At 31.5% G+C, this 16,922-nt stretch overlaps 1 protein-coding gene across 1 annotated transcript in view; it reads left to right on the top strand.

The window, feature by feature from the left end:
* The window catches only part of CDH12 (cadherin 12), an 843,825-nt gene that overhangs the window by 789,018 nt on the left and 37,885 nt on the right, over positions 1–16,922 (top strand). Inside the window, exon 8 of the mRNA XM_039842741.1 lies at positions 10,209–10,396. Coding sequence (XP_039698675.1) covers positions 10,209–10,396 — 188 coding nt within the window. The remainder of the gene's footprint in view (positions 1–10,208; positions 10,397–16,922) is intronic.

The following is a 16,922-nucleotide window of genomic DNA, read 5'->3' on the forward strand; positions in this document are numbered from 1 at the left end:
ATTCCATATATAAATAACTTGAAGAGAATTCTCCACAACTAACTATATTTGTTCATGCCTGTTAAGCAATTACACTGAAGAAAAAAAATTTCAGATGCTTTATGAGTTATAATTTTCATTGCCTAAATGCACAAGATAATTTCTTAAAATTTACTAATCATATATTTTTTGGCTTTGCATGTGTACACATACATATGTGACATTGTTAAGCACTTATTTACATTCATTTTTTCTATAAATCTGTTAGAGATGGAAAAAATAAATATCTTGTGAATTTGCATCATGCAGCTATAGTTTACTGTTTTATTGGTGCAAAATAAATGGTTCCTGAGATATCATAACTTCCTAAAAATCTGATATGATTAGTCAATAATATTGACTAATAAATTACTGTGTGTCATACACTATGCAAAGTGATTTGCATATATATTCCCATTTAACTCTCATAATGACTGTATAATATTTCTTCAATTTTAGAAATTAAGTGGAATGCTACATTATTAAGAAAGTTCCATATGCTTGTCCAAGTTCACGCAGCAACTAAGTGAGAGAACCAAGGCTTACTCTTCTTGCACGGAGACCTCAGAACTCTAACTTTTTATCACTCTTCTTCTTGAAAGGCCATTTGCTTTTAAAGCCCGTATTTGGCCTGAAAGATCCTACACTTAACTGAGAAAACTGTCTACAAAAAAAGGTAGTAATATTGTTTTATACATATAAATAATGCCTGGCATGTTAACGTAGCTCTCCCTGAAGTCATATAAAGGCAAAATATTTTCTTTGCAAAATCTTCTCCATATAGTTATAAAGCTGCCATTTACTGTAATCAAGGATATCTATAAAGAGTCCCCATCTGTTAAAATAAGCTACAGAAAAATACTGATGGTTTTGATTACTTGAATTTTAAATGACAAAACCATCTAACAAGCTAATCTAAATTATGCATTATGAGATCAAATCAATTAAGTGATATGGTTAATTCACATGAAGGAAAATATACTTTTCTCACTTGGTCTCCTTCTTCTGTATAATAATTTTATAATGACTATAAAAACAACTTAAGTGAAATAAAGCACTGTATGCACAATTTTGAATGAAAAGAGATAATTTATATAAAATGTAAGGAAGAGCTTCTTTCTTTTTTCTTTCTTTTTACTACAATAAGAAACTAAGATAACTGTATGTATGATAAATGAGTTCAAATGTAGAAATTAGGATATTAATATTTGTTCTAAAAGAATTTCCTACTCATAAATAAAACAATGGTTTAAAGTAGTCTATTTTAACCAAATTTGTACCAACATGTTTATATCAACTGTTCTAGCTATAGGAATGTTTATTTTATTTTACTTTAGCCTGAATAAAACACAGTTGCAAGATTAATCTATGAAGTTTCTACTTGCTTGATACTCACCAAATTATTACCATTGAAGTAAAAAAGAAATCTTTTCTCATGTGAAGTTTCGGTCTTATTCTATCAAAGTATATATTAGGAAGACTGTAGGTTAGCCTTAAGTGATTCCCAGCTTATTTAGATTGATATCTAATGGCTCTATCTTCAACGATTTTACATTAAAGGAATTTATGATGTATGTATATTATAATAATAACACTATTTTTAAGCAATTTTACCCAGAGTGAAAATATATGCTCTAATCTTTAATTTCATTTCCCTACTTTCTTAAAAAGCTTGTTTATTTTATTATCTTTGCAATACATGAAAATCATATTATCACTTAAAATTCCTGAAATTTTATATAATTAAATATATGTATATATATTTATTGACACTTGTTCTTGCTTTTTAAGAGGTATAAATTGAATAATATATCTTTACCATTCTCAGCCAATAGTGCACTTTATAAGACAAATATATGATTATAAATATATTACAACCACAATAAAATTCCAAAATAGAAATATGATCAGAATATTCACTGTCAGAAAGAAGATATGATAATTAGATCTAACTGGAATAATTAAGAAAATTTTTATGAAGAACAGAAATGTAAATGAGAATTTAACTCAATGAAAAAAGGAGGATGTTGGTTATAGACTGCCACAATCCTGAAATATAAAATATATTTATGTATCTTCATGTCTTTTTAGTAGAAAGGTAATATTATACAGTAAGATGTTAGAAAAATATCTTTGATAAGTTGATAAAGACTGAAGTAGGGAGTAGATGTGGCACAAACCTAGGGCAATTGTTTGAAATAGATAAGCAGAGACAGATGTGAGCATTGTTTCAGTAGCATAATAGAAAAAACTTTGTGATCTATTCAATTCAGATATATGTAAGGTAAAGAGCATGTGAAAAAATGATTTAAGAAGGAAGGTAGTTTCTCCGCTGATATGCTGAAATTTGAGTGGAGACAAGCAGTAAATGATTGAAAACACAGAGATCCTCAAGGAGAAGTCAGAGACAAAGAAAAGTTTCTGAGAGACATAAACATAGAAGTGATAAATGAGGTCAGAGGACTGGATGAAATTAATCAAATTAAAGAAGACATAACTTTCTTTAAATTCTAGATATAAGAAAATCCAGGAAGAAAAATGAACAAAGATACAATGAAAACCTCAAACCTGACAGTAGGAGACAAAGAAAAAAAATACTTTTATTACATTATGCATGTTGTACTTTTTCAAACTGAAAGTAACACTGATATGAGATTGTTTGAAGATTAAGGAAGCTGAGTTATCTCCTATGAGATATGATTTTATTTTTCCTGTGAAATATGAGACAAAGTCTCTAGCTGAGAAGTAGTAAATATAGTGAAGCAGAAGTTTGTGGAGAGTAAGTCAGTTTAAAAGAGAAGTCATGGAGAATGGTAATACGTTATCTTTGTGAGTTTGTATGTTTTGCATCCAGTCTTTCAGGTGCATTTGAGATTAGTGAGCAAAATGTTTAATGATATCTAGCTACTACACCTCATTTTTGTTTTCCTTAGTCAACCACACCTCTTTCTTGAGAAGGATGATAATTTTCATCATCGAAGGCTCTGTTTTGTCAGATTGCAGAAACAGAAGTGCATGAGCAAGCTATACAAAGCCAGAGGTTAATAAGAAATTGAAATGATAAACCTTGTGTTTCAGTTGGATAAGGAAAGAGAGGAAAATGATTTCTGGATGTAGAGAGATACTGGCATTAATGAATATTAAAGTATGTTAAATTTGATAAGATTGATATTTACTTCATATGTAAATATATTTTATATTACATCAATATCTGATATTAAAGTTGATAGGTTGTAGTAGGAATAATTGAAAGAACAAAATGGGAAAGCAGGAGATTATGATCTCATTGACTGCTTCCGTCCCAACATCACCTAGTTGACTCAGCTCAAGATTCTCAGCTTAAATGTTGTAAAAAGTGAAGAGAATTGTGTGACTTTCCTTTAGAGCACTGACGTGACTGCAATTTTACTTTGTGTGATTGTATAATTAATGAATACCTCCCAAATTTGTGTTCCTGGACCCGATTCCAACAGAAGGGAGGAGGGTTCCCCACACAGCCAAGCAATTCTTGAAACACCAGCTAGGTGTTCTAAAATTCAACTCAGTTATGACACTATCTGCCCCTAGATAGCATCTGGTTCCACATGTTTCCCCTCACTTCCTTCACAGGCCAGTCCCAAGCTCAGGATATCTGTGCTTCTCATCTGCTAGCTATAAATCAGAGGTTGCCACAACTCCCTCCTTTGGTTCCATTAAGTTGCTACGGAGGCTCATAGAACTCAGAGAAATATTTTACTCACTAGATCATTAGTTTATAATAAAAGGATATAACATGGGAACAGCCAAATGGAAGAGATGCACAGGGCAAGGTATGAGGAAAGGCGCAGAGTTTCCACGCCCACACCCTCTCCAGGTTCACCATCCTCCCAGCACCTTCGAGTACTCACCAACCCTCAGCTCTCCAAACCTATTCCTTTAAATGACTTGATTGGGTCTCCTGGCAACCAGACCTCATCCTTAGGTGAGACACCAGGAAGTCACCCTGTTAACATAACAAAAGAAGCCTTTATAGCTCTTATCATTTAGGAAGTTCCAAGGGTTTCAAGAGCTTTGTGCCAGAAATGAGACTGAAGAGGACCTAATATATGTATTTCTTATTATAAATCACATCACAGTTCCCTACTAGACTATAAATACTGTCAGGACAAACTCAACTTTTTGGTTTGTTTCTTTGTTTTTTCTTCATTAGTCCATGAAGGAAGCTTCTAATATTGCATTTGAATCAATTATCAATAATCCGAGTTGTTGGAAGATTTAGCAATCTATTATCCAAAGGAAATTTAAAAAGGACAGCTCAATATCTCGTCCTAAATTTTTGTGTTGTGTTTGGCTTCTCAGAACTTAAAAAAAAAAAAGAATTAATTTCTTATTGCTCTGAGAAAAAGAAATATTGCTATCATTAAATAGAATTTATAGAACTTAGTCCATTAATATGCTGAATATTGTGTGCAAGGCAATTCATATTCATGTATGTGGTTAATTAAAATTTAGACTGGACAATTATAACCTTTATAAAGGTGAAGTGATTTAGCTAATACAGTAAAACTCTTGATGAAAATACTTGACACTTCCAAAAATTTGCTCATCTTAGATTCATGCTAAAAATGAGCAGGAGTAGATTTATCTGTCATTGCTGAGAGATTCCATTCACTGTGTGTTTAGTATGCTTGACTAAAATCCAGCAGGAATTCAACTTTGTTATCAGGATAGTTCTTCCTCATGAACTATTTTTCTATTACTTTAACTTGAGCTTATTGAAAATACACAAAGCTTCAGGCTTTTATGGAAATAGAGGACATAAAATGTTCTTCAACCAACAAAATATTTCTTTTACTCTTGAATCTTCCGATCTTCCAATATGAGAAAATAGTTTAGTTGAAATTAAAATGATTTTTAAGAACTCTTTTAACACTTCCTTTTCTTTCATCTCCATACCTGTATAGGCAGTTTCTTATTGACTATTATCATTCCTATGATAGGAAAATATTATATTATAGATATAGCGGTTATCTACAAAATAGGATTAAACATGAGTAATAATAATAGATATTACTTAATGAGCTTCATTCATTATTGTGACTTTTCAAGAATCAGCAAGTTAGTTATAATAATAAAAATACTAACAATATAAATATGTTTATTTGTTATTACTATCCTAATTTTAAAGATTAGAAAAAGAAAGATTAAATATTTGTCCAAGGTCACAGAGCTTATAAGAGGCTATAATAGGTACACAGTTTATAGAAACTTTCCTTTTACTCATACAGATGTTATTTGCTTTTGTTTCCTTATTATTTTCTTTAGAATAGGTGAAATCATTTTGAGTGCTGTTATATTTGCTTAAATCATTAAAACAATAAACTATTGGTAAAGTAACACTTTATTTCTATGAAATTAGATAGTAAATCTCACATACACCCACATACAAACGCAGCAGATCACTATTTGAACCATTTAATGTCTGGATTCAATCCCTGAATCAAGAGTTTTGAGATAGGATGCATAAAGATTAAATGTAAATGTAGCACTTAAAGTAATTGTCTAAGTGGTCTTGAATATATATTTTCAAGTTCTTAAAATATTTGAAATAATTTTTTATTAAACCTTCTAGTATTTCTAGTACTCTTGTATTTTTAAATATTAATCGCCTCCAAATTAATGTCTTACAGACAAATTTTATGTGCAGTTGAACATTGAATTTTTATATTTTGATTTTGAGTAACTTTAGCTATTACTACATAAGCAAAAAATAAAATATATTTCAAAAGAGAATATGTAATGGATTATTCCAGCCTTTTTATCTGCTAATCTATCACTGAATGTTTTTACAGTACCGTAATTCATTCATTCGCTCAATGTATTTTAGCAGGTCCTATAATCTTTGCTTCTGAGTAAATTATAGCATAGTGATTTATATTAAGTAAATATATCTCTTGGTGTGTTTAGAAATACTTGGGAATTTCCTCAAAAGAGAAAAAAGAGAAATGTATTTCTTTTGTCCTTGAGTAACAATAAATGCCCTTCGCGCGCACGCGCACACACACACACACACACACACAAACACACACACAGCGTGTCATAATTCACAGTATAATTTTTTAAACGACATAGTTACTGAGAGGATGCCCACTTACACTATGACTAACAGATACTTTTACCTTTGGAATTAGCAGAGAACAAACATAACCTGTAAGAAGTTGTAGAACTTGGCCACTGTAATTCTACCTCAGTTCACTACATGCTTTTCTCTTTTCCATGGGAACATGGTTATTTTTGTTAAGTACAGCATGTATATTTGATGAATTTGTAAGAATATATTTTTGTTGACTTTGTGAACAATTTCTTGCCACCTGTTTTATTTCTTAATCTGTATTGTACAGGTAATGTCATTAAGATGTTTCATATGCATCAAAAAGGATGCCTAGAAGATGATGGCAGTGTAATTACATAGTACATCATAAGCGATCCAACTCTGGCAGAACTGAAGATTACTTCAGTTTTGAATTAATCTGAATGACCCCAGTTTTACTGCTGTTGAATTTCTAGAAATGATAAAATGTCAAGTCATTGGAAATAAAACGACAGAACCTAAACAATCTGACATGAGTAATGCATAGTTTCTCTGACTTGTTCCATATTCTGTAGACTTTATTACCAACTACAGTATTTTATCGAGAAATTCTTGTCTTAACAAATGTATCTTCCACTTTACTAAAATATATTTCTGCTATGTAAAAAATAGAAAATTCATTGCTTTATATTTGTGCTTTATGTACACTAAAATCTCAATGCACAGAAAAGATATAAGTAGTGAATCACTGTTTTACTTCTATTATATCTTAATTTCGGTATGTTAGTGAAATGCTATTGAGTCAATCTTTTTTGGACAATACTACTATTTCAATGTATCACAAGTTTTCTAGTGCCATTAGATCATTGTAAAATTTGGGGGCATTTTTTTTTAAAAAAACTGCTATTTAACTTATATTGATAGGACACTATAAAGAATAGCTGTTTCACATTTATTATTACTAACCTCATAAAATTTCCTTTTATAAAGCATAAAGCTCATATCTCAGCATATTGTCTTGAAAAGGAAGACTCATCTATAGTGTACATTATCTGATATCCTTCAGATTACCTTTCAGAGTTTTAAAAATTCTTCTGACATTGTATCATCTCAATTCTGGCTAAATTCTTCACCTTCAGTAACCACAATTCCTAAGTGATGACACCAGATTAGATTATTTCCCTTGATTTTTTGATTCTTTTATTTTTGTTTTTAAATGTTCGAATAGAAAGCCAAGTCATAAACCTAATATGTAACTTGAAGTTATTCCCTTTGAACAGATAGAGTAAGAAGAAATAGCCCAGCTTTTTAAGTTAGATGCCCATATTTTTTAAAGATTTCAGTCAATACCGCCACCCACTCCCGACCCAATCATCCTCCATCACCTCCACTCGCTACTGTCCCTGTATGAAATCTGAAATCGTCTACAATTGATAGCTTCCTATTTCTCTCAAAACTTTGCCTGCTATCTGTCTTTGATTTTTTTTTTCATCATAAGCTTCCTAATTATATATCCTGTTAGAGGAAGATTTAAAGTACATTATTTACAATAGACCTCCATTGCTCTATTTTATTAGGAAAAATTCAAGACTTTCTGTAGCACTTATTAAGATACATAAAATTGGACCACGACCAACTATACCACAGAGTCAACGTTTTGTTGGGTTTCTTCTTTTTCTTTATAACCATTACACAATAAGAGGCAAAGGATGTGGAGGCATTCTTGATAAATCTTATTTCTATTTAATAGACATTTAGAAAAGAATAAAAAAAGGAAAAGAAAAATAGTTCACATTCTATGCCTTGTCCTTTTTCCTTGGAATTTATCCCCAAGAAGTTTAGTACAACTTTAAATAACTGTATCACATACTTTCTTGCCACATTAAACAGGAATGCATACATCCTCACATTTGCTAATAGAGATATTAGGAGTGCTTCAGGATCGGTGTTTAATATGGCTATTGGAAAACACTTATGCTCTACAGAAAGCTGATTGCAAAAGTCATATCAGGTTATCCTATGGAATCATGGCTATAAACTCAGACAAATGCTCCTTGAATGTCTCTCTTTATCTTCATGCCAATGATGGGTATAAAATGTAACCTATGATTCTATTCTTTTTCTTTGCTCTGGTTGTCTCAAGTTCAGGTCCTGCTTTATGTCCTCAATATTGAACATCTTCATATGACAGCCACTGTGTTAAGTGTTTAGGAAATAAACCTAATGAAATCTAATCTCATTCTATGAGAATTACTAGGTCGATTGATTAAGATGACTTCTTAAATCAAAATTATTTTATAATGTCTATATAACACTTCATTATTGCCAGTTGGAGTTTTTTGTATATGTTTATTTGTTTATTTCTTAAATATGTCCTTTTAGAAAGAATCCTCATATCCCCCTCTGAAGGAAGGTATATAGTATTAATTAACTATTAAATGAATTAATTAAATGACTATTTTATACCACTGTAAAATGTACTTTGTATTTTTTACATGGCACCAAACAAGTTTTAGATAAATATTTAGGTGTCTTGAGACTAAATATATTACATGTCTCATTGAGGTAATGTCCATTGGATATAAATAATGCTAATTTTAATGTTATAAGGGAAAACAGTAAATATCTTTTTTAGAGGGCCACGGGAGGAGTGGATAACAAAATTTAAATGCTACCAGGCTAATGAAATTAGTGAATATTGAAACTGATTGTGAAAGACCTTTAAGGTCTCTAAAAATATTGGGGAATATATATATATATATATATATATATATATATATATATATATATATATAAATATATGTTTGACAGAATCTCCATAATGTGTTGATTGATTATTCCTCTTTTTTTCTTATAACTCTTGAAGTGAATAACTAACGTTGTAATGTAGTTTGTTAAAAAGACTTCATTATTGAAAAAACAAGTTAAAGACCTTCCTATTTCAGTTTTTATGAATGTAACTAAAAATCCAAAACAAATTAATTACCTTGGTTGCTTTACCTATGGGAGTGCAATCTAAAATCCATGAATAGTCACTTAAATTGAAAAGGCAATATCAAAATGTAAACTTTGTGTTTTTATATTTAGTTTTGTTTTTGTGTTTTTATATCCTTCCAGTCTCTTCCTTATTTTGATTGAACAGACTGCTGTTTAATCCATTAATATTTACTTTAACGCGGTCAGTAAAACAGCCTATACCGTACCTTTTTCTTCATACTATACCTTACAAAATTTTGAAAGCTCTTTTAAACAATGAACACATTTTTATTTTTGGTGAGATATTATATTTTTTCATGATTCTGACATATTTTATATTGATAGAGATTTTTCTTATTTTTTCTAACTCAGCATCAAATTCATAGTATTGTCAGTACTCCACCTGGTGGTCAAAAAATGCTTTTTTTTTTAAGGGTAAAAAAATGTGAGATAGAACTTAGATCCTAATTTTAAAAGTGCATAACAGTGCCTAGCAGGGTATCAGTCAAAATTCATTAACTATAAATTGAATGTTAGTTTATAATATACTATTTTAAATTCATCGTGGATTACAATTTTGGTTATCTGTACATATAATCATTTTACAGCTCATTTTCAGTTTTTTGATTTATATTAATTGAGTAAACAGTCCATCTGTTTTATATTTACATTATGTATATGTTTTATATTTATGTATGTTAGGAAACATAACCTTAACTTTCTATACATAGTTATCTATCTTCTATTATCTATCTATCTATCTATCTATCTATCTATCTATCTCTATCTATCATCTATATATCATCTATCTTTTTCATCTATGTTATATATCCTGCATTCTATTGTATCAGTATCAATTAATTTCATGGATATTCCCACCTTCACATTGATATTAGTATACTTTGATGCCGTTTGCATATAAAACATTTCCTCACAGTAATTTTAATTTGACACACTCTACTATTTATAATGTCCAATTAAAATTCTAGAAAAGGATCGATTACTCAACAATTCTTGACAGCATTTTTTACAATTATGTTTTAAATTTGATTTATTTTCTATAGACGATATTTTTCCAGCCTGGTAATCTTACTATATACTTTACTAACTCCTCTGTCAACACAAATTGTATATGTCTCATCAGGCATCTTCCATCTGAAAGTTCCTGAATCTTCTCCTATTGGCTCAGCTATTGGAAGAATAAGAGCTGTGGATCCTGATTTTGGACAAAATGCAGAAATTGAATATAATATTGTTCCGGGCGATGGGGGAAATTTGTTTGACATCGTCACAGATGAGGATACACAAGAAGGAGTCATCAAATTGAAAAAGGTACATAGATAAATTTTTAGACAGTTGAGTACCCAATAATAATTAAAAGACAGAAAGACTAAAACTTGAAAATGACAGCAATTTTAATTTTCCTTTCATTAACAGGATGTCAAATGAAAAAAAAAAAGATGAGATGACTATGAAGTATTCATTTCCAGAGGCATTTTTATTCTGCGATTCAACAGATATATATTTTATGTTGAAACAACTAGGCCTATTTGTTTGATGGAATCATTAAAAGTTCTTACTAGAGTTTAATTGACTTTTAATTTTTTTTATTTTTACAAACTTAGAAAAATAATAATAATAATAATAAAATAAGATCTAGAAGTAAACTCTAACCCTACCAGGCTTGGTCTTTCCTCTTTTATGACTTTTATAAGAATATAAATCTCTAATTCATAAACCGTTGGTGAGTGTTGACACCACAGTGGAGAAATGCTGATGTAGGCAGGCTCTACGAAGTGTCTGTGTACGAAGTGTCTAAGTGGATAAAAATGATGGTCAGGTTTATATAAACTGAGAAGAATTTTAAAAAGGCAGTTTTTAAAATTTTATTTTTCAATCTTGGATTACGTTTATGAGCACTGCTACAGAATGTCATTTCCTTGTGTCACTTTGAGTTCAGAATAATATTATGAAATTTCATAAATCTCTCTAAAGCATAAGACTGGTTAAAAAATATTCTTACTCTATACTTATGTCATATTGCACTGAGTAAAGTATATAAACAAATAAAAGGCACCCTATATGTTATTAAGCATTGCAACAATAAAAATACAGAATCAGGATGAAAAAACTTTAAAAATATTTCACCCGATTTAAAGTTTATAAGATGGCTACATTTAAAATGAGAGTACAAGGTGCTTTATATTCAGCAATTTTATTCTTAAGTTAAGAACCAAGCGCACTATATTTTTTGCCAGTATTTTTCATCCTACTGGATAAGTGAGAACAAACATATATTAATTAAGTATAAACATAAATATAAAGTTACATGAATTAAAAACGTTCAAAGACTGAAATACATGAATAATTATAGAAGTATTCTGGGTTTCTTATTGCTGATTAAGAAATTTAGGCAATTAAATTACTCAAATTATGCGAAAGAACAATTTAATGTTTTGCATAATTTTTCAAACAGTTCTGTACCATTTTTATTTAAAAAAAATCTATTGAGGACTAATAAGTAATGATACCATGTTTAAAATGAAGAATGCTGCCCTTTGAGCCACTCTTCGCTTGCTCAGGCCCATTCCCACGTCTGGAAGTGTACTTTCCCTTCTAATAAACCTTTTCTTTTTGCTGTTAAAAAAAAATGCTGAAGTGATTTTCTATTTATTTTAAAACAAGTAATTTTTTGAGAACTAAAAAAATTCTTACTATTTTGATGTTACTCAGAAATATTATTTCATCTCAAATAAACATAATAGTGTTCACATTGAATCCAAAGCAGAACTATTTTCTTTCTTCTTAAAAAAACATAAGAGATAAAATACTTTATTCTTCACCAGGACTCTTTAACAAATAAGCTAAGTTCTCAACTGGTCTCTTTGGACACTTATATTTTACTGATGCCCTCCCTGTAAGTCACTAAAACTCATTTTCTTTTTATAGTCTTACAACGGAAAGGGAGTGAATTCAAATGATTTGGTAGCGTAGCACCATCATGTGGTTAATTTTTGAATAACTCACAAAAATGAAAATAAAAATTGAAATAACTTCTTATATATAGGCAATCATACACCTCAATTTATTAAATTTAAAATACTCTTTTTTAGCCAGTCTGACATGCATAATTAAAAAAATAAGTAGTTTTTAATTTGTTTCTGCAAATAATGACCCTGTGTTTGTAAAGCTTTGTCTTCTATTTTTTAAACTTCTGCCTAACATTCTTAAATAGTCTCATCAATAGAAATCAGTCCCCAAATTGACATAACCAGGGCAGATTGTTTGTTGCTCTGTAGACATTTCTGTGTGTTTTTATAGTCTTTTCAAATTGGGAATGCCTAAAGCCAAATTCCTTCCTTCTCCCAACAAAAGTGGGCCTGCTCATATTTTCTCCTTCCTTGATTAAGGCCCCATCTCATCTCCAGTCCCTTAAACCAGAAATTCAGGCTTTTTCTTACGTGCTTTCATTGCTATTTACCTCCTTTTGCCATACAGAATGAGAAGCCCAGCCCCTGATTCTCCCGAAGTAGGGTTAATCTTTCTCATGGGTTAATTTACAGCCCTCCTCATTGCTCCCTTCCACTACTGTGATGGCTGTTCTCTGAGCTTTACACCTTACCTCCATCCAAACTGACTTTTCCTCAAGAGTGAATGGTAGAAACCTAAATCTGTTCATTTTACTCTCATGCTGAAATCCGTCTCTGGTTCCCATAACTAGTAAGATTAAGAAAAACAGCATATTTTGTATTACCATCTCTGACACACATGCACGCACACACACACACACACTCAGACATGCATATACACATATGCACGCGTATGCGCTTGCTACTTTGACAGTACACCAAATTTACCACAATTTCTAGCAAAGATCCTGTGCCATTCCTCCTTCTGGATAGAAGGCACTGCCCCTCCAGAGTATCTCATTAATTCTTTCCTGTCCTTGAACATGCCTCTCGCCCATGCCTCTCACTAAAAACTTTCTTGAGCCCCTCAGGCAAAGTCGATCATGCCTTACTTTATTTTAAAAATGCTAGCATTTCTGTCAAAGCACTTATGATACTGACGGTGCTCGTATTTTAAACACATCTGCTTCTTCTTGCTGTACTTTGTCATATCTATATTTGTGTTGCCAGGATAAAGGAAATGTTTGAAATATATGGGGTGTTTAGAATTTTTGTTAGCTAAGAAAACAAATATCTCACAGTGGTTTACTGTTTTAGTTTCCCATGCATTATTTCTTTGTCTTCACATGCTTTAGGAAACTCAACATGTTTTGTAAAGTACTTAGAAAACAGTGTTCTACTGATTAAACAAATGGGAAATATAAAGCGCAGAGAAGAAAATTAACTTTTTCAAAATCACACAGCTTGCAGTAGATTTTAGTATATTTTCGAAAAGCATATGCCTTCAACTATTGTGAAGAACATATATGTTAGAAGTAAAATGTGAGCATGGTCATTCAGGGAAGCTAAACAAAATTGGCATTCCTAGATAACCATGATTTATGTGCATATAAATCATATGTTTTATTTAAATATTTGTAATAGTTGGTGAAATCTTTTCTCATTTTTAGGAAAAATATCACCAAAAAGTTCTTCTAATTCTATTTTGTTTTGTTTCATTTTATCTTAGTACCTGAATTTGTCCTATACTTGCAGGTTTACTTCTCAAGGCAGGGAGGACACCATCTGTAGTGCCTCTTTCTGTTAAAGACTCACATGATTAGATCAGACCCCTCGAGTCTTTAATTAACTCACCATAGAGTAAGAACCTTAATTATATTTGCATAATTTATTTTCCTATAAAACAGCATATTCATGGGGGCAATATCTCCCTCAATTCACCGGCCCCTCACATACTCAAGGGCAAGGAATAATACAGGTCACTAGGGACAGGAATCTTGGGGATACCTTGGAATTCTGTCTATGAAATTGTTTTTCAAATTCCTCAAAATATAATTGTAGCTATGCATTTCCACTCAACATTGTCTAGAAGCATGATGAGTCCCGGAAGAGCTCAAGGAGTTATTCTCTTGTATTTAATACGTTAACCTAAAAATAAACAACCAAAGTGAGGCAACAGATATTTAGTTGAGATCCAAAGAATAGCTATTCAAGAAGCACTGATTTAGGCAACAACTCAAATCGTGTTCCAATTAGGAGGTGAAGGCAAGGTGTGAGTATGTAAAAGAGAGGGGAATAATTATACGAATAGAAAAAAGGAATTTCTATGAGTGTTAACAAGCTAAGGAAGGAATGTCTGCAGGTGTAGGTAAGCTAACATAGTGATGCTAATTCTAAAGACTATCTTTAATTTTTGATCTGATTGTCATAATGTCTGCTTTCCTGTTAACTTTGTAAACAGTTGTTTGGAATATGATCCTGCCTTAGGCCCAGTCCGGTGGTCATTTTGCAAGTTTTAACATTCTAAAGGTCTGAGGAGCAAGATAGGTAAGACGGTTCCTATGGCATGGCAGCTCCAACGTTTTGAAGTGGCTCCAGTTTTACCATTTTCTACATGTGTCAAACATTATTTATCTCTCTCTGAAATGACAAAATCATTTGGCATTTAATGTTTTATATAGTTTTTCATGACCTGCGCCTCAGCATAATAAGAGTAGAGAAAGTGGCTAACTAAAAACAGAGATGCAAAAAAGCAATATCTTGCCCAATTTCTCCCTTTATACATCAAAGAACAGTGAAGTATATCATATTTCATTTCTCCATAGTTATGGTTTCTTACTGTAGAAATTCCTACAATGTCAATTGGTTTCTAAAAATTCTGTTCTCATTAACTTTCCTTTATTAAAATACTCTTAGGAGCAAGGAGTTACTCAACTAAATTCTCTTCAATCAATCATTTTCTTACTTTTCTAAAAAGGTTCATAAAATTCAATAGGATCCTAAGCAATGCCACAAAGGTTTTATTTATTGTGCTAGAGCTAAATTACCTCACCTTTATAATCATAGGTTTCTGTCATAGAATATGATTAATTTTCTAACAAAACCAATCCTTTTTTTCTATATTTATTTTAAATGTTAAAGTTTCTTTTGATTGTAAAGTTAGATAAATTTCATTCCTTGATACCACCCCAAACCTCCCTCCATGAAAAGTGGGGGACAGTCAGTCAAATAGGCTGAATAAAGTCAACTCAAAAGAGATCAGTATTGATTTTCTTTGCTCTTTCTGAACTATCGAGTTTTATAAAGTGGCATTGCTTAAAGGCTAGAGCCATGAAAAAGCAAGGCCATCGAGGATAATATTGTGGCATTTCTCCTACAATTTTCTCCAGTTCTTTGATCACTGCAGGATATCAGTTTTCAGTTGCAAGAAAACCAAGAAAACCTGTATGTACAGAGAGGTTCTTTTATCTCACTCTATATTTCCCCGACCACCAAATGTCTGCTTGCTGTGATAAGTCAGAAGTTCTTAAAAGGCGTAGATGATGCCTGATCGTCTAAAGAATGTAGACAAGGTTACAGAATTCTCTCTATATTTCTGGGCTTGAAATTAACTTTAAAATGGAGACACAAGTCCATCAGATAGCTGTGGAATTTTAATCAAATAGGTAAATAAAATTGAGATCTTCTCTAGAATACATTTGCCTAATCATACAGATAATCAGAGGCATTTCAATGTTTAGGAGAAAATAGAGAGGAGAAATGAGGAACAATTGGTACTAACTCCTACATTCTAAGATAAAAATAATTCTGACCAAAAGAGGGGATGTGTATGTGCCAGGGCAGCTCAGTTAGCTTTCTACGCAAAAGGACTTAACGTAGTAAAGTCAAAATTGTCTTACACTAGAAGTTAGGGGTCACTGTGATAGAAAATTTATTTTGTTTACCATTCATAGAGCGTTTAGAGCCCAGAGCCCCTGGCCATTCTTTGGTAGTGAGGAGACAGGCTGGGTCCCCTGCCTGGCCCTGCTTCCTTCTCCCATCCTGCAAGGGACTGCCTTGGGCAGAGGCTATCAGTGGATGATGCCAGCCCTGTCAACCTCAGCTTTCTAGAATATAAAACAGAAATATATATATTTTTCTCTATATATTTTTAATCAAGATTAGCTAGTGCAGCCCTCTATCTTATATACCCATCTCTCTCAGACATCTCTTAAGGCATCCGATTTCTCTTGAACACTTCAAATGATAGGGAACGTAGTATTGCTTCAAACAACTCATTCATTGAACAAGATGACATGTTTCTCAATGTTCTCTAAGTCTGTTGAATAGAGAAAGAGCAAACCTTACTTGTCATGGCATCTTTCTCCCCTCAGGATGTATCCCAGCCTTACCACTACATACACCATCAATGTATATATATTTTTAATTAATTCAATTTGGAAAGATTTACTTTGTTAAAGATTTATTATTTTTTAACCTAAAGTTACATTTAATAATTTAAATTATTGTTAACTTTACGAAGAGATAGATAAACCTAACATATTTAACATGACGGCCTTTCAATATGTGAAAATGTCTATCCCATCTTGTTTTGATCTTTATTCCAGGCTAAATATTTCCAGTTGTATTTGCAGCAGTGTCATGTTTTTTCTCTTCAATAGTGTTTTGCTATTCTATTTTGGCAATTGGTTGTCTTTTCATGAGTTTGATACCATTAACAAAACGTGGTAGTCAAACTTTGGGCCAATCAAAACAAAAGCATCATAGGATTATCTCTTTTTTTTTTTTCCCCAAGATATTATATTTCTATTCATAGAACCAATAGCTATAATATCAACCATGGCATATTATGTATACCGTTCTTTTATTGGTCTAAAGACAAATCAAAATTTCTATCAAGAAGGAGATGGAAATGGAAGAAAAATAAATATTATATGTATATCACTTTG

This window comes from Pteropus medius, unplaced genomic scaffold (assembly GCF_902729225.1).
Source record: "Pteropus medius unplaced genomic scaffold, Ma_sr-lr_union100, whole genome shotgun sequence".
NCBI classification, from domain to species: Eukaryota; Metazoa; Chordata; class Mammalia; order Chiroptera; family Pteropodidae; genus Pteropus; species Pteropus medius.